The sequence below is a fragment of the Scyliorhinus canicula genome, chromosome 15, assembly GCF_902713615.1.
Source record: "Scyliorhinus canicula chromosome 15, sScyCan1.1, whole genome shotgun sequence".
NCBI lineage: Eukaryota > Metazoa > Chordata > Chondrichthyes > Carcharhiniformes > Scyliorhinidae > Scyliorhinus > Scyliorhinus canicula.
The window spans coordinates 41,694,038-41,720,671 of NC_052160.1; the positions used below are offsets into that span (position 1 = coordinate 41,694,038).

At 51.4% G+C, this 26,634-nt stretch overlaps 1 protein-coding gene across 1 annotated transcript in view; it reads right to left on the reverse strand.

Moving 5' to 3' along the window:
- Positions 1 to 26,634, reverse strand: part of LOC119978891 (UNC93-like protein MFSD11) — a 51,173-nt gene that overhangs the window by 8,211 nt on the left and 16,328 nt on the right. The window contains exons 6-10 of the mRNA XM_038820808.1: positions 26,366 to 26,424; positions 25,064 to 25,202; positions 16,157 to 16,206; positions 9,047 to 9,112; positions 2,368 to 2,493 (exon numbers count right to left, since the gene is read on the reverse strand). Coding sequence (XP_038676736.1) covers positions 2,368 to 2,493; positions 9,047 to 9,112; positions 16,157 to 16,206; positions 25,064 to 25,202; positions 26,366 to 26,424 — 440 coding nt within the window. The remainder of the gene's footprint in view (positions 1 to 2,367; positions 2,494 to 9,046; positions 9,113 to 16,156; positions 16,207 to 25,063; positions 25,203 to 26,365; positions 26,425 to 26,634) is intronic.

Sequence of the window (26,634 nt, forward strand, 5' to 3'; positions counted from 1 at the left end):
CACTTTCGAAAATTGGATCATATAGAACATAGAACATACAGTGCAGAAGGAGGCCATTCGGCCCATCGAGTCTGCACCGACCCACTTAAGCCCTCACTCTCACCCTATCCCCGTAACCCAGTAACCTCTCCTAACCTTTTTAGTCACTAAGGGCAATTTATCATGGCCAATCCACCTAACCTGCACGCCTGTGGACTGTGGGAGGAAACCGGAGCACCCGGAGGAAACCCACGCAGACACGGGGAGAACGTGCAGACTTTGCACAGACAATGACCCAGCCGGGAATCGAACCTGGGACCCTGGCGCTATCCACTTGTGCTACCCTACTGCCCATCGAACATTAGGGAGGCTGGGGGCTGGGAGGCTTGGGGGGAGGGGTCTGTGTGTGTTCATGGTGACTATGGGTGATTTCTGATTCCTTTTTGTCATTTGTTTATGTTAACATGCAGGCCAATGTCTGGGGTTTGGTGGGAGGATGGGATCGTTGTTATTGATATGGACATTGACATTACATTAGTTACTGATTATTATTTATTGTTGGGTGTAAATTTGGGAGAAAATGCGAAAAAGGAGAATAAAATTTTAAAAAATAAAAAATGTGCACAGATTCTTGCCTGGCAAAACATCCTTTGTTGATGGTGAGCAGGCTTTGGGGAGTCAGGAGGTGAGTTACTCACCACAGTATCCTTCGCCTCTAACCTGTTCTTGTAGCCACTGTATTTATATGGCTGGTCCGGTTCAGTTCTGATCATTGGTAACTCCCAGGGTGTTGATGGTAGGGGATTCAGCGATGGTAATGCCATTGAATGTCATGGGGCGGTGGTTAGATCCTCTCTTGTTGGAGATAGTCAATTATTGGCACTTGTGAGGCGCAAATGTAATTTACCACTTGTCAGCCCAAGACTGGATATTGTCCAGGTCTTGCTGCATTTGGACATGGACTGCTTCATTATCTGAGGAGTCGGGAATGATGCTGAACATTGTGCTGTCATGCACAAACATCCCCACTTCTGACCTTATGATGGAAGGCAGGTCATTGATGAAGCAGCTGAAGATGCCCTTAGATTACCCTTAGATAATCTAGGATAATCTATATCTTCCTTTGAGTACAGAGTTCCAGATGTTCACTATCTTTTCTGTTTCCAGATTTCCTGGAGAATGTTCGGACTCCAGGATGCTCCTCTTTGTTTTGACCTCAGACACTTCACATGACTTCTTACATTTCTCCCTAACTTCCAACCTCCCTCCACAAGCTTCCTCCGAAGATTTGATCTCCCTCCCCAACCTTCCCATTCTCTGACTCCCTCCTCAACCCACCTATCCAACGCCCCCCCCCCCCACCCTCCCATCCTCTGACCCCCTTCCCCAAGCCTCTATCCTCTGATCTCCCTCACCAACCTTACCATCTACTGCCCCTCCTCCAAACTCCCATCCTCTGACCTCCCTCCCCAAACCTCAACCCCTTGTCCCCTCCGCCATCCACTGACCCCCCTTTCCCAAGCCCCTCATCCTCTGACAACCCTCCCCAACCCTCCCATCCTCTGACCTGCCAAACCCCCTCATCCACTGAGCCCTCCCGCAACCCTCCCATTCTCTGACCCCTTCCCCAAACCTCCCATCCTCTGAACTCTCTCCCCAACCCTCCCAATCTCTCACCCCCTTTCCCTACCCTCCCATCCTCTGACCTGCCAAACACCCTCATCCACTGAGCCCTCCCGCAACCCTCCCATTCTCTGAACTCTCTCCCCAACCCTCCCAATCTCTCATCCCCCTTTCCCCAACCCTCCCATTCTGACCCGTTCTCCCAACCTTCCCATTGTCTGACCCCCTTCCCCAACCCTCCCGACCTCACACTCCCTCCCCAACCCTCCCAACCTCTCACCCCCCTTTTCCAACTCTCCCATCCACTGAAGCCATTCCCAAACCCTCCCATCCTCTGACCCCCTCCCCCAATCCCCCATCCTCTGACCTTCCTTCCCCAACCCTCCTATTCTCTGACCTAATTCCCCAGCCCTTCCAACTTCTCAACCCCCCCTTCCCAACCCTCCCATCTACTGACCTCCCTCCTCAACTCTCCCATCCTCTGACCTCCCTCCCTAATCCTCCAATTCTCTGACCCCCCTCCCCAAACTTCCCATCCTCTGGCCTTCCTTCCTGAACCTTCCCATCTTCTGACACCCCTTCCCCAACCCTCCCACCCTCTGACACCCCTCCCCCAACCCTCCCATCCTTTGACCCCATTCCCCGAACTTCCCATCCACTGATGTCCCTCCCCAATTCTCCCATCCTCTGACCTCCTTTCCCAAAACTCCCATCCTCTGAGCTCCCTTCCATCCTCTGCTTGGTAAAATTATTTTTCAAACTTACCAAGAATCTCTCCGATGCCAATGAATATCCCTGAGAGGCCAATGAGACCTTTGGCCACTGGCCCAAACTCTCTGGTGGCTCCAATACATGTCCCGTAGACTCCACTGTAAAAGGTCAGCACCAGCCCTGGAATATCAACACCCCCAACACAAGAGGTAAACAATGATTGACTCACGAACATTATGAAAGCAGGTACAGCACAAGTTATATACCAAGTAAAACTCGCTCTGTACTGTCCACATCAAAGACTCTAGGAGCCTATACAGGTTTGATACAGAATAAAGCTCCCTCTGCACTGTCCACATCAATCTCTCCCAGGGCAGGTTAGACACAGGTTATATGCAGAGTGAAGTTCCCTCTACACTGTCCCCATCAAACACTCCCAGGGCAGTTACAGCAGAGGTTAGACACAGAGTAAAGCTCGCTCTGCACTGTCCACATCAAACACTCCCAGGGCAGTTACAGCAGAGGTTAGACACAGAGTAAAGTTCGCTCTGCACTGTCCACATCAAACACTCCCTGGGGAGCTTCTGATGGTGGCCTGTGAGAGGCAGTCGCACGTTGGGTAGCTCCCGGGTTTTTGATACTTTCCACCCATTTTTTTGGAGGGAAAACCATAAGAAATTTGTCCCCAGTGAGACTTAGTTGGTAAAGAATGTTCAAGAGCCAACAGGAAGCTGCTGGGAGGAAGGATTCGAGTGCTAGTCGGCCGGCATGGTCAAGCACAGGGAAAGGTGCATTGGCAGGGAAGATGGGGGAGTCAAGCTTCCTGGATGGGGCCACCTTTATAACAGTTGATACATTGACGGAGGTGACAGTGGTGGAGTTTAATAAGAACTTTGAGCGGCAAGAGAGGGAGATGTTGGAATCGCACAAACATTCTGTGGAGGACCTACTGCCTCGATAAGGGAGACACGTGGAAGAACAGCAGAGGTGGTGCAAGAGCAGGGTGAGGTGCTGAAGGGGGTGGAGGAGGCATTGTCGAGGAACAGTGATCAGCTCACCTCGCTGGAAGCTGAACTCGCCAAGGTGGGGTCAGAAATAAAGGCCTGAGAGGCAAGGTGGAGAATATTCAGAACCGATCGCGGCGGCGGAACTTGAGGATCATGGGGTTGCCCGAGGCCAGAGAGGGCCAGAGTTGGCATCAGAGGAGGTGAATTTGAGGCATTCTATAAGAAGTTGTACAGCTCGGAGCTGCGGGGGGATGAGGTGGACATTTCTGAGGGATTAGAGTGTGTCAGGTTGGAGGAGGGGGATCGGGAAGGATTGGAGGAGCCTTTGGAGGTGGCGGAAGTTAGGAAGGCGATTGGTGTATCCAGACGGGGAAAGCATTGGGACCAGATGGGTTCCCAGTAGAGTTTTATAAGATGTTTGCAGATCGGATGGTGCCATTATTGGTGGAGGCATTTGAGGATTCATTGATCCAGAGGTTGCTCCCAGAGATGATGAGTCCAGCATCAATCTCACTCCTATTGAAAAAGAATGTGGTGAATGTATAATGCGTATAATTCACACTGTGTATCACTGTGTCCCTATGGGCTTCATCTGTTAACCGTTACGCGGCTCTGCCCACAGGGGGAGATGAAGAGCTTGTACAGGGCTCCACCCTTGGCTCCGCCCATGGCTCTGCCTGTGGCTCCTCCCACTACCGGAAATATAAAGTGCTGCGGTCTTGCGAGTCTGCCCTCAGTTCTTCTGGTCGCAGGCAGGCTCAGTTGTAAGTCGGTTAAAGCCACAGTTTACTTCCACTCGTGTCTTGAGTGAATTGATGGTCTCATCACACCACTCACTGCTGCACGCCACTCACTGCTGCACGCCACTCAGTGCTGTACACAACTCACTGCTGTACACAACTCACTGCTGTACACAACTCACTGCTGTACACATTCATCCCCACACCGCCCTCACCACTCACTGCTGTACGTCACTCACTGCTGTACGCCACTCTCTGCTGCTCACCACTCACTGCTGCACGCCCCTCAGTGCTGTACACCACTCACTGCTGCACACCACTCACTGCTGTACGCCACTCATTGCTGTAAACCACTCACTGCTCTACACCACTCACTGCTGTACGCCACTCACTGCTGTACGCCACTCACTGCTGTACGCCACTCACTGCTGTACGCCACTCACTGCTGTACGCCACTCACTGCTGTACGCCACTCACTGCTGTACACCACTCACTGCTGTACGCCACTCACTGCTGTACGCCACTCACTGCTGTACGCCACTCACTGCTGTACGCCACTCACTGCTGTACGCCACTCACTGCTGTACGCCACTCACTGCTGTACGCCACTCACTGCTGTACGCCACTCACTGCTGTACGCCACTCACTACTGCACACAACTCACTGCTGTACGCCACTCACTGCTGTACGCCACTCACTGCTGTACGCCACTCACTGCTGTACGCCACTCACTGCTGTACGCCACTCACTGCTGTACGCCACTCACTACTGCACACAACTCACTGCTGTACACCACTCACTGCTGTACGCCACTCACTGCTCTACACCACTCACTGCTGCACACCACTCACTGCTGCACACAACTCACTGCTGCACGCCACTCACTGCTGCACACCACTCACTGCTGTACGCCACTCACTGCTGTACGCCACTCTCTGCTGCACACCACTCACTGCTGTACACCACTCACTGCTGTACGCCACTCACTGCTCTACACCACTCACTGCTGTACACCACTCACTGCTGTACGCCACTCACTGCTCTACACCACTCACTGCTGTACACCACTCACTGCTGCACGCCACTCACTGCTGTACGCCACTCACTGCTGTACGCCACTCACTGCTGCACGCCACTCACTGCTCTACGCCACTCACTGCTGTACACCACTCATTGCTGTACACCACTCACTGCTGCACGCCACTCACTGCTGCACGCCACTCACTGCTCTACGCCACTCACTGCTGTACACCACTCACTGCTGCACGCCACTCACTGCTGTACGCCACTCACTGCTGTACGCCACTCACTGCTGTACGCCACTCACTGCTCTACGCCACTCACTGCTGCACGCCACTCACTGCTGTACGCCACTCACTGCTGTACGCCACTCACTGCTCTACGCCACTCATTGCTGTAAACCACTCACTGCTCTACACCACTCACTGCTGTACGCCACTCACTGCTGCACACCACTCACTGCTGTACGCCACTCACTGCTGCACGCCACTCACTGCTGTACATCAGTCACTGCTGTACACAACTCACTGCTGTACACCACTCACTGCTGTACGCCACTCATTGCTGTAAACCACTCACTGCTCTACACCACTCACTGCTGTACGCCACTCACTGCTGTACGCCACTCACTGCTGTACGCCACTCACTGCTGTACGCCACTCACTGCTGTACGCCACTCACTGCTGTACACCACTCACTGCTGTACACCACTCACTGCTGCACACCACTCACTGCTGTACGCCACTCACTGCTGTACGCCACTCACTGCTGTACGCCACTCACTGCTGTACGCCACTCACTGCTGTACGCCACTCACTACTGCACACAACTCACTGCTGTACACCACTCACTGCTGTACGCCACTCACTGCTCTACACCACTCACTGCTGCACACCACTCACTGCTGCACACAACTCACTGCTGCACGCCACTCACTGCTGCACACCACTCACTGCTGTACGCCACTCACTGCTGTACGCCACTCTCTGCTGCACACCACTCACTGCTGTACACCACTCACTGCTGTACGCCACTCACTGCTCTACACCACTCACTGCTGTACACCACTCACTGCTGTACGCCACTCACTGCTCTACACCACTCACTGCTGCACACCACTCACTGCTGCACGCCACTCACTGCTGTACGCCACTCACTGCTGTACGCCACTCACTGCTGCACGCCACTCACTGCTCTACGCCACTCACTGCTGTACACCACTCACTGCTGCACGCCACTCACTGCTGTACGCCACTCACTGCTGTACGCCACTCACTGCTGTACGCCACTCACTGCTCTACGCCACTCACTGCTGCACGCCACTCACTGCTGTACGCCACTCACTGCTGTACGCCACTCACTGCTGCACGCCACTCACTGCTCTACGCCACTCACTGCTGTACACCACTCACTGCTGCACGCCACTCACTGCTGTACGCCACTCACTGCTGTACGCCACTCACTGCTGTACGCCACTCACTGCTCTACGCCACTCACTGCTGCACGCCACTCACTGCTGTACGCCACTCACTGCTGTACGCCACTCACTGCTGCACGCCACTCACTGCTCTACGCCACTCACTGCTGTACACCACTCACTGCTGCACGCCACTCACTGCTGTACGCCACTCACTGCTGTACGCCACTCACTGCTGTACGCCACTCACTGCTCTACGCCACTCACTGCTGCACGCCACTCACTGCTGTACGCCACTCACTGCTGTACGCCACTCACTGCTCTACGCCACTCATTGCTGTAAACCACTCACTGCTCTACACCACTCACTGCTGTACGCCACTCACTGCTGCACACCACTCACTGCTGTACGCCACTCACTGCTGCACGCCACTCACTGCTGTACATCAGTCACTGCTGTACACAACTCACTGCTGTACGCCACTCACTGCTGCACGCCACTCACTGCTGTACGCCACTCACTGCTGTACGCCACTCACTGCTGTACGCCACTCACTGCTCTACACCACTCACTGCTGCACACCACTCACTGCTGCACACCACTCACTGCTGTACGCCACTTACTGCTGTACGCCACTCACTGCTGTACGCCACTCAGTGCTGCTCGCCACTCACTGCTGCTCGCCACTCACTGCTGTACACATTCATCCCCTCACCCCTCTCACCAATCAGTGCTGTATGCCACTCACTGCTGCACACCACTCACTGCTCTACGCCATTCACTGCTGTACGCCACTCACTGCTGTACGCCACTCACTGCTCTACGCCACTCACTGCTCTACGCCACTCACTGCTCTACGCCACTCACTGCTCTACGCCACTCACTGCTCTACGCCACTCACTGCTCTACGCCACTCACTGCTGTATGCCATTCACTGCTGTACACCACTGATGCGACCATCAATTCGCTCAAAGACACGAGTAGAAGTAAACCAAGGTTTTAATCAGCTTAGAACAGTGCCTGCCTGCGATTGGTATAATACCGTGACCCGCCTACAGGTCAACTGCTCTTTATACTTCCTTTCAAGGGGAGGGGCCATGGGCGGAGCCAGTACATGCCCCAACATATCCCCCTGTGGGTGAAGCCACACAATGGCCCATAGGTGGAGCCTACAAGGTCAACAACATAACATAGCTGTAACACAATGGTAGAACATGATACTAATACACTGGTGAATTACTAGTACTATACATTCACCACAACCACTCACTGCTGTACACCACTCAGTGCTGTACACATTCATCCCCTCATCCCTCTCACCATTGTACACCACTCAGTGCTGTACACATTGATCCTCTCACTACTGTATACACAGACCCTCTCACAGTTGTACACCACTCACTGCTGTACACACACATACCCTTTCACTGCTGTATGCCACTCACTGCTGTACACACACACTCCCTCACAGTTGTACATCACTCAATGCTGTACACACACACTCTCACCGCTGTACACACACCCTCTCACTGCTGCACACCACTCACTGCTCGAGATACCCTCAATTACGACACAGGAGAACAAATTGGTAATTCAAAGGCTTTAATTACCAGAGAACCGGACAGCTGCCGAGAAGTGTGCTCACAGCATGCTGCTCACTAAGCATCACCTTATATACAGTTTCCTGGGGGCGGAGCCAGAGGCGGAGTCCATCAGGGTTCCAAGCCCGGTCTTAAAGGGGTGATGGAATCATCAATTCACCAGACACGTGTTTCCGATATGAATCTAGGCTTTAATCGACTTACTTCAGAGCCAGCCTGTTACCCGTTGATGAACTCTTAGTGAATTCAGGCTGACTCTGGACAAGGGTATATATACAGCAGCACTCGGGGGAGGAGTCATGGGCGGAGCCAAGGGTGGAGCCCAGTACAAGTTCCTGAGTACTCCCAGAGCTACTCCCCCTAGTGGTAGGATAGCGCTACCGCGCTTACAAAGACAGTGTGAATTATCATATATATATATATATTACATTCAGCTACAGCGCTTACAAAGACAGTGTGAATGATCATATATATATATATATTACATTCAGCTACAGCGCTTACAAAGACAGTGTGAATGATCATATATATATATTACATTCACCACAAGGGGCCATCGTATTAAAAGCAAGGTACAGTTACAGCAGTTATACCGATACCATTCATCACACTGCTGTGCACACACCCTCTCACCGCTGCACACCACTCACTGCTGTACACACATCCTCTCACCACTGTACACATGCCCCCTCTCACTGCTGCACACCACTCACTGCTGTACACACATCCTCTCACCACTGTACACATGCCCCCTCTCACTGCTGCACACCACTCACTGCTGTACACACACCCTCTCACCGCTGTACACACACCCTCACACTGCTGCACACCACTTACTGTGTACACACCCCCATGCTGTACATCACTCACTGTTTTGAACAATTACCTCTCACGACTGTAGAGTTACTGCTGTTTACTAACTCACCACCGTACATGAGTTTACTCACCACTGTACACTATTGTCACGCTCAGTAGCAGCATGTTCTTTGTGCGAAATAGCCTCAACATTGACCCTGAAAGATAGATTGAATTGAGTGAGGAGAGAGAAGGTTTTCACACCTGACTCTACATTACTCTTCAATGGTGACGTGGAACAGGGTTTTCAGTTTTCAACATCTGTGCATTGACTTATGAAAGGGTTACTTCAACCTGCACCAGAATTTCTTGCATCCACTTGTAGAATCATATCCTGCACCACATGGAAATAACAGCACACATTACTCCAGAGTCTAGTCACGCATCATTGGGGTTGCACCACTGCACGCCATACCCCCCGGTCACTGTACACTGTACCCCCAGTCACTGTACACTGTACCCCCAGTCACTGTACACCGTACCCCCGCAGTCACTGTACACCGTACCCCCCAGTCACTGTACACTGTACCACCAGTCACTGTACACCGTACCCCCCAGTCACTGTACATCGTACCCCCCGTCACTGTACACTGTACCACCGGTCACTGTACACCGTACCCCCAGTCACTGTACATCGTACCCCCCGTCACTGTACACCGTACCCCCCCAGTCACTGTACACCGTACCCCCCTAGTCACTGTACACCGTACCCCCCCAGTCACTGTACACCGTACCCCCCCAGTCACTGTACACCGTACCCCCCCAGTCACTGTACACCGTACCCCCCCAGTCACTGTACACCGTACCCCCCCCCAGTCACTGTACACCGTACCCCCCAGTCACTGTACACCGTACCCCCCAGTCACTGTACACTGTACCACCAGTCACTGTACACCGTACCCCCCAGTCACCGTACACTGTACCCCCTCAGTCACTGTACACCGTACCCCCCAGTCACTGTACACCGTACCCCCCAGTCACTGTACACCGTACCCCCCAGTCACTGTACACCGTACCCCCCAGTCACTGTACACTGTACCACCAGTCACTGTACACCGTACCCCCCAGTCACCGTACACTGTACCCCCTCAGTCACTGTACACCGTACCCCCCAGTCACTGTACACTGTACCACCAGTCACTGTACACCGTACCCCCCAGTCACTGTACACCGTACCCCCAGTCACTGTACACTGTACCCCCAGTCACTGTACACCGTACCCCCCCAGTCACTGTACACCGTACCCCCCAGTCACTGTACACTGTACCACCAGTCACTGTACACCGTACCCCCCCCGTCACTGTACACTGTACCACCAGTCACTGTACACCGTACCCCCCCCGTCACTGTACACTGTACCACCGGTCACTGTACACCATACCCCCAGTCACTGTACATCGTACCCCCCGTCACTGTACACCGTACCCCCCCAGTCACTGTACACCGTACCCCCCCAGTCACTGTACACCGTACCCCCCCCAGTCACTGTACACCGTACCCCCCCCAGTCACTGTACACCGTACCCCCCAGTCACTGTACACCGTACCCCCCAGTCACTGTACACTGTACCACCAGTCACTGTACACCGTACCCCCCAGTCACCGTACACTGTACCCCCTCAGTCACTGTACACCGTACCCCCCAGTCACTGTACACTGTACCACCAGTCACTGTCCACCGTACACCCCCAGACACTGTACACCGTACCTCCCCAGTCACTGTCCACCGTACACCCCCAGACACTGTACACCGTACCTCCCCAGACACTGTACACCGTACAAAGAACAAAGAAAATTACAGCACAGGAACAGGCCCTTTGGCCCTCCCAGCCTGCACTGATCCAGATCCTTTATCTAAACCTGTCTCCTATTTTCCAAGGTCTACTTCCCTCTGTTCCTGCCCATTCATATACCCGTCTAGATGCCTCTTAAATGATGCTATCGTGCCCGCCTCTACCACCTCCGCTGGTAAAGCATTCCAGGCACCCACCACCCTCTGCGTAAAAAACGTTCCACGCACATCTCCCTTAAACTTTCCCCCTCTCACTTTGAAATCGTGACCCCTTGTAACTGACACCCCCACTCATGGAAAAAGCTTTATGCTATCCACCCTGTCCATAGCTCTCATAATTTTGTAGACCTCAATCAGGTCCCCCCTCAACCTCTGTCTTTCCAATGAAAACAATCCTAATCTACTCAACCTTTATTCATAGCTAGCCCCCTCCATACCAGGCAACATCCTGGTGAACCTCCTCTGCACCCTCTACAAAGCATCCACATCCTTCTGGTGATGTGGCGACCAGAACTGCACGCAATATTCCAAATGTGGCCTAACCAAAGTCCTATACAACTGTAACATGACCTGCCGACTCTTGTACTCAATACCCCGTCCGATGAAGGCAAGCATGCTGTATGCCTTCTTGACCACTCTATCAACCTGCGTTGCCACCTTCAGGGTACAATTGACCTGAACTCCCAGATCTCTCTGTACATCAATTTTCCCCAGGACCCTTCCATTAACCAAATAGTCCGCTCTTGAATTTGATCTTCCAAAATGCATCACCTCGCATTTGCCTGGATTGAACTCCATCTGCCATTTCTCTGCCCAACTCTCCAATCTATCTATATTTTGCTATCTGCAACTCCACCAATCTTTGTATCATCTGCAAACTTGCTAATCAGACCACCTATACCTTCCTCCAGGTCATTTATGTAGATCACAAACAACAGTGGTCCGAGCACGGATCCCTGTGGAACACCACTAGTCACCCTTCTCCATTTTGAGACACTCCCTTCCACCACTACTCCCTGTCTCCTGTTACCCAGCCAGTTCTTTATCCATCTAGCTAGTACACCCTGAACCCCATACGACTTCACTTTTTCCATCAACCTGCCATGGGAAACCTTATCAAACGCCTTACTAAAGTCCATGTATATGACATCTACAGCCATTCCCTCATCAATTAACTTTGTCACTTCCTCAAAGAATTCTATTTGGTTTGTAAGGCATGACCTTCCCTGCACAAAACCATGCTGCCTATCACTGATAAGTCTATTTTCTTCCATTTGTGAATAGATCCTATCCCTCAGTATCTTCTCCAACAGTTTGCCTACCACTGACGTCAAGCTCACAGGTCTATAATTCCGTGGATTTTCCCTGCTACCTTTCTTAAACAAAAGGACAACATTCGCAATTCTCCAGTCCTCCGGGACCTCACCCATGCTCAAGGATGCTGTAAAGATATCTGTTAAGGCCCCAGCTATTTCGACCCTCGCTTCCCTCAGTAACCTGGGATAGATCCCATCCGGTCCTGGGCACTTGTCCACCTTAATGTCTTTTAGAATATCCAAAGTTTCCCCCTTCCGTATGACAACTTGACCTAGAGTATTTAAACATCCATCCCTAGCCTCAACATCCGTCTTGTCCCTCTCCTTTGTGAATACCGATGCAAAGTACTCATTAAGAATCTCACCCATTTCCTCTGAGTCCACGCATAAATTCCCTCTTTTGTCTTTGAGTGGGCCAACCTTTCTCTAGTTACCCTCTTGCTCCTGACATACGAATAAAAGGCTTTGGGATTTTCCTTAACCCTGTTAGCCAAAGATATTTCATGACCCCTTTTAGCCCTCTTTATTGCGCGTTTGTGATTTGTCCTACTTTCCCGATATTCCTCCAAAGCTTCATCAGTTTTGAGTTGCCTCGATCTTATGAATGCTTCCTTTTTCATCTTAGCTAGTCTCACAATTTCACCCGTCATCCATGGTTCCCTAATCTTGCCATTTCTATCTCTCATTTTCACAGGGACATGTCTGTCCTGCACTCTAATCAACATTTCCTTAAAAGACTCCCACATTTCAAATGTGGATTTACCCTTAAACAGCTGCTCCCAATCCACATTCCCTAGCTCCTACCGAATTTTGTTATACTCTGCCTTTCCCCAATTTAGCACTCTTCCTTTCGGACCACTCTTGTCCTTGTCCATGAGTATTCTAAAACTTACGGAATTGTGATCGCTATTCCCAAAGTAATCACCGACTGAAACATCAACCACCTGGCCGGGATCATTCCCCAATACCAGGTCCAGTATGGCCCCCTCCCGAGTTGGACTATTTACATACTGCTCTAAAAAACTCTCCTGGATGCTCCTTACAAACTCTGCTCCATCTACACCTCCAACACTACACGAATCCCATTCAATGTTGGGGAAGTTAAAATCTCCCATCACAACCACGCTATTGCTCCGACATTTTTCTATAATCTCTCTGCATATTTGTACCTCTACTTCATGCTCACTTTTGAGAGGCCTGTAGTAAAGTCCCGACAATGTTACTGCACCCTTCCTATTTCTTAGCTCCACCCATATTGCCTCAGTGCTTGAATCCTCCATCGTGCCCTCCTTAATCACAGCTGTGATATCATCTCTGACGAGTAATGCAACTCCTCCACCCCTTCTACCTCCCTCTCTATCCCTCCTGAAGCATATATATACGCTGGGATATTCAGTTGCCAGTCCTGCCCTTCCCTCAACCAAGTCTCAGTAATACCAATAACATCATATTCCCAGGTACTGATCCAAGCCCTAAGTTCATCTGCCTTACCTGCTACACTTCTCGCATTAAAACAAATGCACCTCAGACCACCTACCCCTTTGCGTTCATCAACTCTTCCCTGTCTACTCTTCCCCCTAGTCACATTGAGTTTATTATCTTGTACCTTACTGGCGTTAGTTGCTGCTTCTTTACTGACCTCTACAAAGTCACTACAAAGTGGATGTAGTGTACATGGATTTTAGTAAGGTATTTGATAAGGTTCCCCATTGTAGGCTTGTGCAGAAAGTAAGGAGGCATGGGATAGTGGGAAATTTGGCCAGTTGGATAACAAACTGGCTAACCGATAGAAGACAGAGAGTGGTGGTGGATGGCAAATATTCAGCCTGGAGCCCAGTTATCAGTGGCGTACCGCAGGGATCAGCTCTGGGTCCTCTGCTGTTTGTGATTTTCATTAACGACTTGGATGAGGGAGTTGAAGGGTGGGTCAGTAAATTTGCAGATGATACAAAGATTGGTGGAGTTGTGGATAGTGAGGAGGGCTGTTGTCGGCTTCAAAGAGACATAGATAGAATGCAGAGCTGGGCTGAGAAGTGGCAGATGGAGTTTAACCCTGACAAGTGTGAGGTTGTCCATTTTGGAAGGACAAATATGAATGCGGAATACAGGGTTAACGGTAGGGTTCTTGGCAATGTGGAGGAGCAGAGAGATCTTGGGGTTTATGTTCATAGATCTTTGAAAGTTGCCACTCAAGTGGATGGAGCTGTGAAGAAGGCCTATGGTGTGCTAGCGTTCATTAGCAGAGGGATTGAATTTAAGAGCCGTGAGGTGATGATGCAGCTGTACAAAACCTTGGTCAGGCCACATTTGGAGTACTGTGTGCAGTTCTGGTCGCCTCATTTTAGGAAGGATGTGGAAGCTTTGGAAAAGGTGCAAAGGAGATTTATCAGGATGTTGCCTGGAATGGAGAGTAGGTCATACGAGGAAAGGTTGAGGGTGCTAGGCCTTTTCTCATTAGAACGGAGAAGGATGAGGGGCGACTTGATAGAGGTTTATAAGATGATTAGGGGAATAGATAGAGTAGGCAGTCAGAGACTTTTTCCCCGGGTGGAACATACCATTACAAGGGGACATAAATTTAAGATAAATGGTGGAAGATATAGAGGGGATGTCAGAGGTAGGTTCTTTACCCAGAGATTAGTGGGGGCATGGAATGCACTGCCTGTGGAAGTAGTTGAGTCGGAAACGTTAGGGACCTTCAAGCAGCTATTGGATAGGTACATGGATTAGGGTAGAATAATGGAGTGTAGGTTAACTTCTTAAGGGAAGCATGGTAGCATTGTAGATAGCACAATTGCTTCACAGCTCCAGGGTCCCAAGTTCGATTTCGACTTGGGTCATTGTCTGTGTGGAGTTTGCGTGGGTTTCACCCCCACAACCCAAAAGATGTGCAGGATAGGTGGATTGGCCATGCTAAATTGCCCCTTAATTGGAAAAAATAATTGGGTACTCTAAATTTAAAAAAAAAAAAATAAATAAAATTGTCTGTGTGGAGTCTGCACATCCTCCCCGTGACTGCGTGGGTTTCCTCCGGGTACTCCGGTTTCCTCTCACAGTCCAAAGATGTGCAGGTTGGGTGGATTGGCCATGAAAAATTGTCCAAAATTCTATGATTAACCTAGGACAAAAGTTCGTCGCAACATCGTGGGCTGAAGGGCCTGTTCTGTGCTGTATTTCTCTATCTCTATCTCATAACTTCCTAATCTGGTTCCCATCCCCCTGCCACATTAGTTTAAAACCTCCCCAACAGTGTTAGCAAAAGCACACCCTAGGACATTGGTTCCAAACCTGCCCAGGTGTAGACCATCTGGTTTGTAATGGTCCCACCGCCCCCAGAACTGGTTCCAATGTCCCAAAAATCTGAACCCCTCCCTCCTGCACCATCTCTCAAGCCACGTATTCATTCTAACTATTCTTGAGTTTCTACTCTGACTGTCCCGTGGCACTGGTAGCAATCCTGAGATTACTACCTTTGAGGTCCTACTTTTTAAACTTATCTCCTAACTCCCTAAATTCTGATTGTAGGACCTCATCCCTTTTTTAACCTATATCGTTGGTGCCTATATGCACCACGACAACTGGCTGTTCACCCTCCCCCTTCAGTATGTCCTGCAGCCGATCTGAGACATCCCTGACCCGAGCACCCGGGAGGCAACATACCATTCGGGAGTCTCGTTTTCGACCACAGAAACGCCTGTCTACTTCCCTTACAATTGAATCCCCTATGATAGCCCTGCCAGTCTTTTTCCCGCCCTTCTGTGCAGCAGAGCCAGCCACGGTGCCATGAGCCTGGCTACTACTGCCTTCCCCTGATGAGTACCTCCCCAGACACTGTACCCCCAGTCACTGTACACCGTGCCCCCCCCAGTCACTGTACACCATACCCCTCAGTCACTGTACATCGTACCCCCCAGTCACTGTACACCGTACACCCCCAGACACTGTACACCGTACCTCCCCAGACACTGTACCCCCCAGTCACTGACCACCGTACCCCCCTTGCTGTCAGATCACAAACACGACTCCATTGGGAATACTAACAGGAACGCAGAAGGAATGGAGCAGCCTGGCTGCTGGCGCACAGAAACAACTTACAGAACTCTGACATGATCTGATCCATGGCAGACGTCGCTTTCTCTTTAAACCTAGAGCAACATTGAAACAAATCAAGTGGCTGTAAAGACTAATATATATTTCAAAAGAACTTGCATTAATACAACGCTGGATGTCCACAGTATACTCAATGTTGTAATGTAGGGGGCTAGATTATCCGGTCGCGACGCCAAACTCGCGTTCTGCGACTGGCCGGAGAATCAAAGTTCCCGCCCAAATGAGGGCGCGCGACACTTTCACGATGCACACCCCCCACCCTCCAAAGAGGCATATTCTAGGAGTACACTGCGCAACGTATCGACAGTCTCAGGACATTGCCTGAGACCCAGCCTCCGATGATCCATCCCCGACCGGACAAGTTCCCGACGACGTCTGTTCTCACCTGTTGGGAACTCGGTGTGGCGGCTGCGGACTCAGTCCAGCGCCGTCACAGTCGGGTGAGGGCCGATCCACGGGCAGGGGGGGCATTATTCGGGGCTGGAGACACTGCGAAGTGGGGGGGTCTGGGCTGTTCGTGCCGGTCGAAGGGAGGGACTATTTTGTGGGCCAGATCCGCGAGCGGCTGGCGCCATGTAGCACAGCACGGCCGCTCGCGGGCCCCACCGTGCACTGCAGGGCCACGGACACACCAATTCTCCGGGGCGTATCGGCAGCAAGAGCCGAGTGCTCTACGCTGCCGGCATGCTAGCCCCCAGCCAAACGGGGAATCGATGGCTATTTTGCACCATTTTTTCTGGCGTAAAACGCCACTGTTCCCACGCCAGCATGGGGATATAGCCCCAGAATCGGAGAATCCAGCCCAGGAAATGCGGCAGCCAGTTTGTACAAATGTGTTACTGACTAGAAAATCTGTTTGAAGTGCTGACTGAACAGTAAGCATCAACTAAAGCAATAGGAAAACAACCCCATCCTTCTTCGACTCGTGCCCTGTGAACCTTTATATCCACCTGAGAGAGTAGATGGTTTATCCCTCAGTATTGCACAGGGTGTGGCAGGCTGGATTTTGTGCTCAAGCCTCCAGAGTGGGGCTCGAACCCAGAGGCAAGAGCACGAGCAATTGGGCCATGGCTGACATACGTTTGTTTCAAATGCTTTATTTTGGGCTTGACACACAATTTTAGTCCCAACACATTGAGATCCCTATCTCAGCCAGGGTTATCCGAAACAGGGTAGAGCTGCTTTCTGACTTCTCCAGTGGCCAGTTTTAGAACGGCAAGTCGATTGTGTCCTTAGGATCATGGAGCGGAGCCGGCAGGGTAAGAGAGCGCGAGATTGAGGGCGGAGCCGGGAGGGTAAGAGAGCGCGAGATTGAGGGCGGAGCCGGGAGGGTAAGAGAGCGCGAGATTGAGGGCGGAGCCGGGAGGGTAAGAGAGCGCGAGATTGAGGGCGGAGCCGGGAGGGTAAGAGAGCGCGAGAAAGAGTGAGACTGGGAGCGGAGCCGGGAGGGTAAGAGAGCGCGAGATTGAGAGTGGAGCCGGGAGGGTAAGAGAGCACGAGAAAGAGCGAGATTGAGATTGGAGCCTGGAGAATGAGAGAGCGTGAGAAAGAAGAAGACTGAGAGTGGAGCAGGAAACAATAAAGAGCGCAAGAAATAAAATGAAATGAAAATTGCTTATTAAGAACAATACTGAGAGTGGAGCTGTGCGGATAAAAGAGTGCAAGAAAGAATGAGACTGAGATGGGGCCGGGAGGATAGAAGGGCACGAGAAAGGGCGAAGCTGAGAGCAGAGCCGGGAGAATAAAGGAGTGCAGGAAAGAGTGAGACTGAGAACTGATCGGGGAGATAAAAGAGTTTGAGAAAGAAATTCAAGAAATTGGCAGTGAATTTCATGACTATAACCCGCCGGGTTGGTTAGGGTGGTTGGGGCATGGATTATTTGACTGGATCTTTAAGGCCTTTATTCTACTACTACTAATGCTACTAGGGATAGGATTGCTTGCCTGCTTGTGTAAATGCATTTTCAAACGAATCATGGATATACCTATTTAGCTGGTTGTCATGATATGACAAAAGGGGGGAGTGGTGCGGTATTGTGTGAAGCAAATAATGGCATGATGGGAAAACTAGTCAAGTCTTCTTGGTACAATTGAATTTAACCTAAGACACAGATACAAAATACACAGATACAGCCGAGGTCAACATGACCTGAGAACTGGGTGACTCTGAAATTCTAAGATAAGGCTTGTTCGTCATGAACCTAGAAGCAGTCTCAATAAATACCAAGCTGAAAAGCTGTCTCTTCCTGTTCGTAAACAAATTTGTCCCTTTCTTAAAACAAAGACAAGATAATGATATGAAACTCCATTCCCCTAAAGGTCAGCAAGGTGACGCCATTGTGACGATTATTACTTATGTTTTACTTTCAATTAAATTCCTGACCAAGTTGTATTCATGTTATCTTGATCCTATAATGTATAAAAATTGCCTTATTCTTCTGTAATATCGCAGACTTGGGACGGACTCAGCAGTTTGTATTTGACTGCTTTCCGACTTCAATTCTCAGCCATTACTGCTAGCAGTCAGTTCTAATTCGGAAATAAAGTTCAGTTTTGCTTACCTAATGAATGCTGCTTGAATTTCTCTATCACAGTCAAGAAGCGGGGAAAATATTGAATACGACAAGAGCGAGCCGGGGGGTAGAAGAGTGCGAGAAAAAGTGAGAGAAAGTAAGAGCAGAGCCTAGAGGATAAAAGAGTGCAAAACAGAGCAAGACTGCGAGCAGAGCCAGGGGTATAAAAGAAACTGAGAGCGGAGCTGAGAGGCTAAAAGAGCACGAGAAAGAGCGAGGCTGAGAGCGAGTGCTCGCTTAGAGTTTGGACTTCCTGAGGTGATGTCAGGATTCAACAGTGACGTGGGGCTAATGGAAGCAGCTGACTGGGTAAGTATGGTCAGGTGCGTATTTACTACATTGATCGCTTATAGTTTCTAAGGTCCTTTATTGTGGTCTATAGTTTGTAAGGGCTATATTCTCGCAGTAGCGAGGACCTGGGAAGAAGGTTCTTAGAAAAATTGATAATATTTGATTTTAAGTATCTTCTAGAAGGTTTAATTTAAATGACAGGAGAGCTCAAAGCCATGGTCTGCTCCTCCTGCCCTATATGGGAAGTCAGGGACATTTCCAGTACCCAGGTCCAGCATGTGTGCAGGAAGTATATCCAGATCGAGCTCCTGGAAGCTCAGGTATCAGAGCTGTAGCAGTGGCTGGGGCCACTGGGGAGAATCCGCTAGGCAGAGAGCATCATGGAAGCACGTGTAGAGAGGTGGTCACACCGCAGGCTAAGACCCCACAGGCAGGTAGAGAATGGCTGACCACCAGGCAGAGCAGGAGGACTAGGCAGGCAGTACAGGAATCTTCTGTGGCCATTCCCCTGCAAAACAGATATATACCACTTTGGATACTGTTGAGGGAATGGATCCCAGGGGAAAGCAGCAACAGTCAAATTTGTTGCACCATGGTAAGCTCTGCTGCACAGGGGAGGGGTTTAAAGTGTGGGAATGCAATAGTTATAGGGGATTAAATTGTATGGGGAATAGATAGGCGTTTCTGTGTCTGCAAACGGAACTCCAGGATGGTATGTTGCCCTCCTGGTGCTAGGGTCATAAATGTCTCAGAGCAGCTGCAAGATATTCTGGAGGGGGAGGGTGAACAGCCAGTGGTCGTGGTACACGAGTACAAATGACATAGGTAAAAAAGGGTGAGGTCCTAAAACCAGAACATAGGGAGTTAGAAAGTAAATTGAAAAGTAGGACCTCAAAGGTAGTGATTTCAGAATCACTAGGGAACAGACCATCTTAGAGTGGGTATTTTGTAATGAGAAATGAATAATTGGCAATCTAGTTGTGAGATGCCCCTTGAAGTACCACACTAGTCACTGCCTGCCACTTGGAAAAATACCCATTTGTCCCTACTCTTTGTTTCCTGTCTACCAACCAGTTTTCTATCCATCTCAATACACTACCCCTAATGCCATGTGCTTTAATTTTACACACTAATCTCTTATCATAATATGATAAAATTCTTCATCAAGATGGAGTGACGTAGTTGATTCTGAGACAAGGGTCCTGAATCTAAATGAAGGAGACTACAATGAAATGAGGCACGTGTTGGCTATCTTGGATTGGGAATGTTGCTTAAAGGGATGATGATGGATAGACAATGGCAAACATTCAAAAAGCACACCGGTGAACTTCATTAATTGTTCATTTCTGTCTGGCACAAAAATAGAATGGGAAAGCTGGCCAAACCAAGGCTTATAGGGGAAATGAGAAATAGTATTAGATCCAAGGAAGAGTCATACAAATTGGCCAGATTTTTAAAAAAACAGACCTGAGGATTGGGAGCAATTTAGAATTCAGCAGAAAGAGAAAAAAGGGATTGATTCAGACAGAGAAAATAGATCCGAGAGTAAGCTTGCAGGGGATATAAAAACTGACTGCATAAGCTTCTATAGGCAAGTGAAGAGAAAATATTGGTGAAGACAAATGTAGATCGCTTACAGTCAAAAACAGGGGAATTTATAATTGGGAACAAAAGAAATGGCTGACCAATTAAATACATATTTTAGTTCTGTCTTCGAAAACGAGGACACAAATAATAATAATGGGGAACACGGAGTTTTGTGAGAGGGAGGAACTGAAGGAAATCAATATTAGTAGAGAACTGGTGTTAGGGAAATTCCTAGGATTGAAGGCTGATAAATCCCCAGGGTCCAATAATCTACACCCCAGCGTACTTAAGGAAATGGTCCTGGAAAGAGTGGATGCATTGGTGGTCAGCTTCCAAGATTCTATAGATTCTGGAACAGTTTCTACAAATCGGATGGTTGGAAATGCAATCCCACTATTTAAAAAGGGAAGGAGAGGGGAAACAGGGAATTATAGTCCAGTCAGCCCGACATTGGTAGTGGGGAAAATGCTAAACTCCATTATAAAAGATTTAAATGCAGAGCACTTGGAAACAGCGTCAGGATCGGTCAGTATTAGCATGGATTTATGACGGGAAAATTATACTTGACAATTCTACTGTAATTCTTCGAAGATGTAACAAATAGAGCTGATGAGGAGTCAGTGGATGTGGTTTATTTGTACTTTCAGAAGGCTTTCGACAAAGTCTTACATAAGAGATTAGTGTGTAAAATTAAAGCACATGGCATTAGGGGTAGTGTATTGAAATGGATAGAAAACTGGTTTGTAGGCAGGAAACAAAGAGTAGGAATAAATGGGTCTTTTTCCAAGTGGCAGGCAGTGACTAGTGTGGTACCACAAGGATCAGTGCTAGGACCCCAGCTAGCCACAATGTATATTAATGATTTAGATGAGGGAGCTAAATGTAATATCTCCGAATTTGCAGATGACACATAGCTGGGTGACAGGGTGAGCTGTGAGAAGAACACAGAGATCCTTCAATGTGATTTGGACAAGTTAAGTGAATGGACAAATGCACGGCAGGTGCAGCATAATATGGTTAAATGTGAGGTTATCAGGGCAGCACGGTGGTGGAGTGGGTTAGCCCTGCTGCCTCACAGCGCCGAGGTCCCAGGTTCGATCCCGGCTCTGGGTCACTGTCCGTGTGGAGTTTGCACATTCTCCCCGTGTTTGCATGGGTTTCGTCCCCACAACCCAAAGATGTGCAGGGTAGGTGGATTGGCCACGCTAAATTGCCCTTAATTGGAAAAAATGAATTGGGTACTCTAAATTTTTTTTTTAAATGAGGTTATCCACTTTGGTAGCAAAAACAGGAAGGCAGATTATTAACTGAGTGGCTATAGATTGCGTGAGGGGAATGTGCAACAAGACCTGGGTGTCCTTGGACACCAGTCGCAGATGGGTAAGCATGCAGGTGCGACAGGCTGTAAAGAAGGCACGTTGTATGTTGGCCTTCATAGGAAGAGGGTTTGAGTACAGGAGCAGGGATGTCTTGCTGCAATTATACAGGGCCTCGCTGAGACCTTGGGCGGAATTCTCCGACCCCCCGCAGGGTCAGGGAATCGCCCGGGGCCGGCGTAAATCCCGCCCCCGCCGTGGCCGGAATTCTCCGCCACCCGGGAATCGGGAATCACGCCCCACCAATCGGCGGGCCCCCCGCAGCGATTCCCCGGCGCGCGATGGGCCGAAGTCCCGCCGCTGACAGGCCGATTCCGCCGACGTGGTTTAAACCACCTCTGTGCCGGTGGGATTGGCGGCGCGAGCGGGCCCCCGGGGTCCTGAGGGGGGCGCGGGGCAATCGGACCCGGGGAGGTGCCCCCACAGTGGCCTGGCCCGCTGATCAGTGGGTGGGCCAGTGCCGTGGGGGCACACTTTTTCTTCCGCAGCCGCCACGACCTCCACCATGGCAGAGGCGGAAGAGAACCCCCCTACCGCGCATGCGCCGGTGTTGACGTCACCGGCCGCTGACGCCCCGGCGCATGCGCGGACTCACGGTGACCGGCGAAGGCCTTTCGGCCAGCCCCGACGCCGTTGGCGCCGGTTTTGCCGCCAGTCGGCGTAGCGGGTGCCACTCTGGCGCGGGCCTTGCCTCTAAAGGTGCGGAGAATTCTGGACCTTTGGGGAGACCCGACGCTGGAGTGGTTGGCGCCACTCTGCTATGCCGGGTCTCCCCGCCCCGCCGGGTAGGGGAGAATTTCGCCCCACATTTGGAATATTGTGTGCGGCTTTGATCTCCTTATTTGAGGAAGGATGTGTTTGCTAAAGAGGGAGTACAGTGAAGGTTTACCAGACTGATTCCTGAGAAGGCGAGACTGACGTATGAGAAGAGATTAAATTGGTTAGCCTTATATTTGCTGGAGTTTAGAAGAATGAGGGGGTATCTCATAGAAACCTATAAAATTTGAAGAGGATCAACAGAGTCCAGAACCAGGAGTCACAGTCTAAAGTTACGGGGTGGACCATTTAGGACCAAGATTTAGAAAAAATAAATTTAGAGTACCCAATTCTTTTTTCCAATTAAAGGGCAATTTAGCATGGCCAATTGACCTATACTGCACATCTTATTGGGGGTGAGACCCACGCAGACATTGGAGAATGTGCAAACTCCACATGGGATCGAACCCGGGTCCTCGGCACCGTGATGCGGAAGTGCTAACCACTGCGCCACGGTGCTGCCCCATTTATGGCTAAGATGAGGAGAAATATCTTCACCCAGAGTGGTGAGCCTGCAAAATTTGTTGCCACAGAAAGCAGTTCAGGCCAAAACATTGTGGGCACGATTCTCCGCTCCCCACGCCAGGTGGGAGTATCGTGGGAGGGCCGGGCGAATCACGCCACGCCACCCTGGCACCCCCCGCGATTCTCCCACCCCCCCCAAAATGGCGTGTCGCGTTTTGCGACACGCCACTCAGAGAATCTCCGCTCGCCGTTCTTCCCAGCGACCGCCGATTCTCCGGCCCGGATGGGCCGAACGGCCTGACGACCCCAACTGGTTCACGCCGGCGGCAACCACACCTGGTCGCTGCCGGCGTGAACATCGCGCGACAGGTAAGTGTGGGGCCTGTGGGGGGCGGAGAGAGGATCGAGCACCACGGGCGTGCTCGGGAGGTGACTGGCCCGCGTTCAGTGCCCACCGATCGTCGGGCTGGCGTCTCTAAGAGACGCACTCTTTCCCCTCAGCCGCCCCGCAAGATCAAGCCGCCACATCTTGCGGGGCAGCGGAGGGGAAGACGGCAACCGCACATGCGCGGGTTGGAGCCGGCCAACCTGTGCATGTGCGGCTGACGTGACTTAGGCGCCGCCGGCCGCGTCATTCTCGGGATTCGCGCAACGCCGCTCCTAGCCCCCTGGGGGGGGGGAGGGAGAATAGGGGGCGAAGAGCGACCTCCGATGCCGGAGTGAAACTCCGGGTTTCACTCCGGCGTCGGCCGTTGCGGAGAATCGCGCCCTGTATGTTTTCAAGAAGGAGTTGGATGTAGCCCTTGGGGCTAGAGGGATCAAAGGCAGGGCCGGCTGAAGGCACCGGCAACTCGGGCAGTCGCCCGGGGCGCCATGTGCGAGGGGGCGCCAGAGACTCGGGTCCCGCGCATGCGCAGTTGGGCCGGTGCCGACCAGCGCATGCGCGGTGGCCGCCCTCCCCAGGGCTGCCCCCCCGGTCCGCCCCCTCGGTCCGCCCACCCGCTCCCCCTCTCGGTCCGCTCCCCCCGCCCCCCCCCCCCCCCCTCGGTCCCCCCCCTCGGTCCGCCCCCCCCCTCGGGTCCGCCCCCCCTCGGGTCCGCCCCCCCCGCCCCCGCCCTCGGGTCCGCCCCCCCTCGGGTCCGCCCCCCCTCGGGTCCGCCCCCCCGCCCCCCATCGGGTCCGCCCCCACCGCGGGTCCGCCCCCCCTCGGGTCCGCCCCCCCGCCCGCCCCTCGGGTCCGCCCCCCCCGCACGCCCCTCGGGTCCGCCCCCCCTCGGGTCCGCCCCCCGCCCCCCCCCCCTCGGGTCCGCCCCCCGCCCCCCCCCCTCGGGTCCGCACCCCCTCGGGTCCGCCCCCCCCGCCCCCCATCGGGTCCACCCCCACCGCGGGTCCGCCCCCCCCTCGGGTCCGCCCCCCCCGCGGGTCTGCCCCCCCTCGGGTCCGCCCCCCCTCGGGTCCGCCCCCCCCCCCACCCGCCCCTCGGGTCCGCCCCCGCCCCCCCCCCTCGGGTCCGCCCCTCCTCGGCCCCGCCCCCCTCCTCGGCCCCGGCCCCCCCCCCCCTCCAAGGGCGCCGAAGTTCAGCTTGCCCGGGGCGCCAGCAACCCTAGGGCCGGCGCTGAAAAGGACATGGGGGGAAAGTGCGAACAGGTTGGGTGATCAGCCATGATGATATTGAAAAGGGGAGCAGGCTCGAAGGACTGAATGGCCTCCTCCTGCTCTTATTTTCTATGTTTCTATCCACCCAGGAGGAGAGGCAGAGCATTGAGTTCCACTTGTGTACTTACAGCCTGGAATCCTGAAGCAGGGAATCATTGCTCTCAGAGCTGCTCTCCACATGCTTGATGTTTCTCAGCAGAAGTAAGATGGTTGTCCCAGCAAGAGAGACCACGGACAATACAATAAACACGGTGCTTCTTTCATAATCTGACAAGTCAAAAATAAAGAACTTACATTTCTATATTGTCCTTCAGGACCTCAGGAGATTGTAGTGATCTGTATCTGCACATACACCAGGGACTACAGACAGATGTAACAGCCACAGCATCACTAGAGGGCAGCATCAGAGACGGATCCAGCCCAAGGGAGGATCCGCCTCTTTGAGAAGCACAGTGCTAGTGAGCAGCAGCAGACAGAGACAGCTGGTGAAGACTGTATTATATCTAGTTAAGCTCTGGAAACAGAACGAACCCATTGAATAAAGTATTTGTGTTAACTGGAAGGCTACAATCTTTATTCAGACTTAGAAAATAACATAGAGATCTCATAATGCTTTACAGCCATTGCTGATGTAATGTAGCAAATGTAGTAGCTAATTTGCATACAGCAAGGTTCCACAAATAATGAGACAATGGCCAGATAATCTGATTGAAGGATAAATATTGACCAGGACACTGGGGAGACCTCCTTTACCCTTCTTCAAAGTGGAGCATGAGGTTGTTTGTGTGCACCTGAGAAGACACGTAGGTCCTCTGTTAACAGCTCATTCAAATGGCTGTACTTTCAGAAGTGCCGCACTCCCTCAATACTGCTGTGGAGTGCCAACCTGATTATGAGCTCAAGTCTACGCTAACAGGCTCAAGCGCATTACTTTCTGCCTCAGAGTGAGGGGCCTGACCCTTTACAAGTGGAACCCGTCCATCAGCGAGGCATTGCCTGATTATATCACAGCACTCAAGTGTGTGGGGGCGTTGTGGTAGAATTCTGCTATTGCCCCACAAGTGGGTTAGAGGGGCTAAGACAAACAGAAAGGTCAGAACATTCAGAGGGGCCGAGTGGATCCACATTGGATCAGGTGAATTTACTACGTCTCATGAAATGTTGGAACCCAAGTTAATCTCTTGCACAAGGCTCCCACAAGACTTAATGCTTCCTTGCCCCATCACCCCACTACCTCTCCCACTCACCCTGTCAACCTTCATCATCTTGTTATTCCATTACTTCACCACCCTGATCCCCTACCCCACTCTCCTTGACACCTCCCATCATCCCCTTACTCTACCCAGCTCAACATCTCCATCCACCACCAATATCCCAGAAGAGCCTATCCTCTCTCCCTGCCCAAAAAAAACAAACAGCACATCTTTTACCTGAGATCGCTGCTGTATCTCTCCATTGAAGGTAAACGTAGAGATTTCCAAACAACATGCTGTAAAAATATATCAAACCAGTCAGATTATAAGCCCTTGAAATGTATCAGCCAACTAGAGTAGCACAACAGATCACAGATACCCCTCACAGCAGCTCATTTCAGGGCTGATTAGAAGGACATGGCACTCTGGAAAATCAATACAGTATTCCTTTCATGTTCAAAACTAGGTTTCAATTTTCCAGGTCACACAGAGTTACAAACAATTTA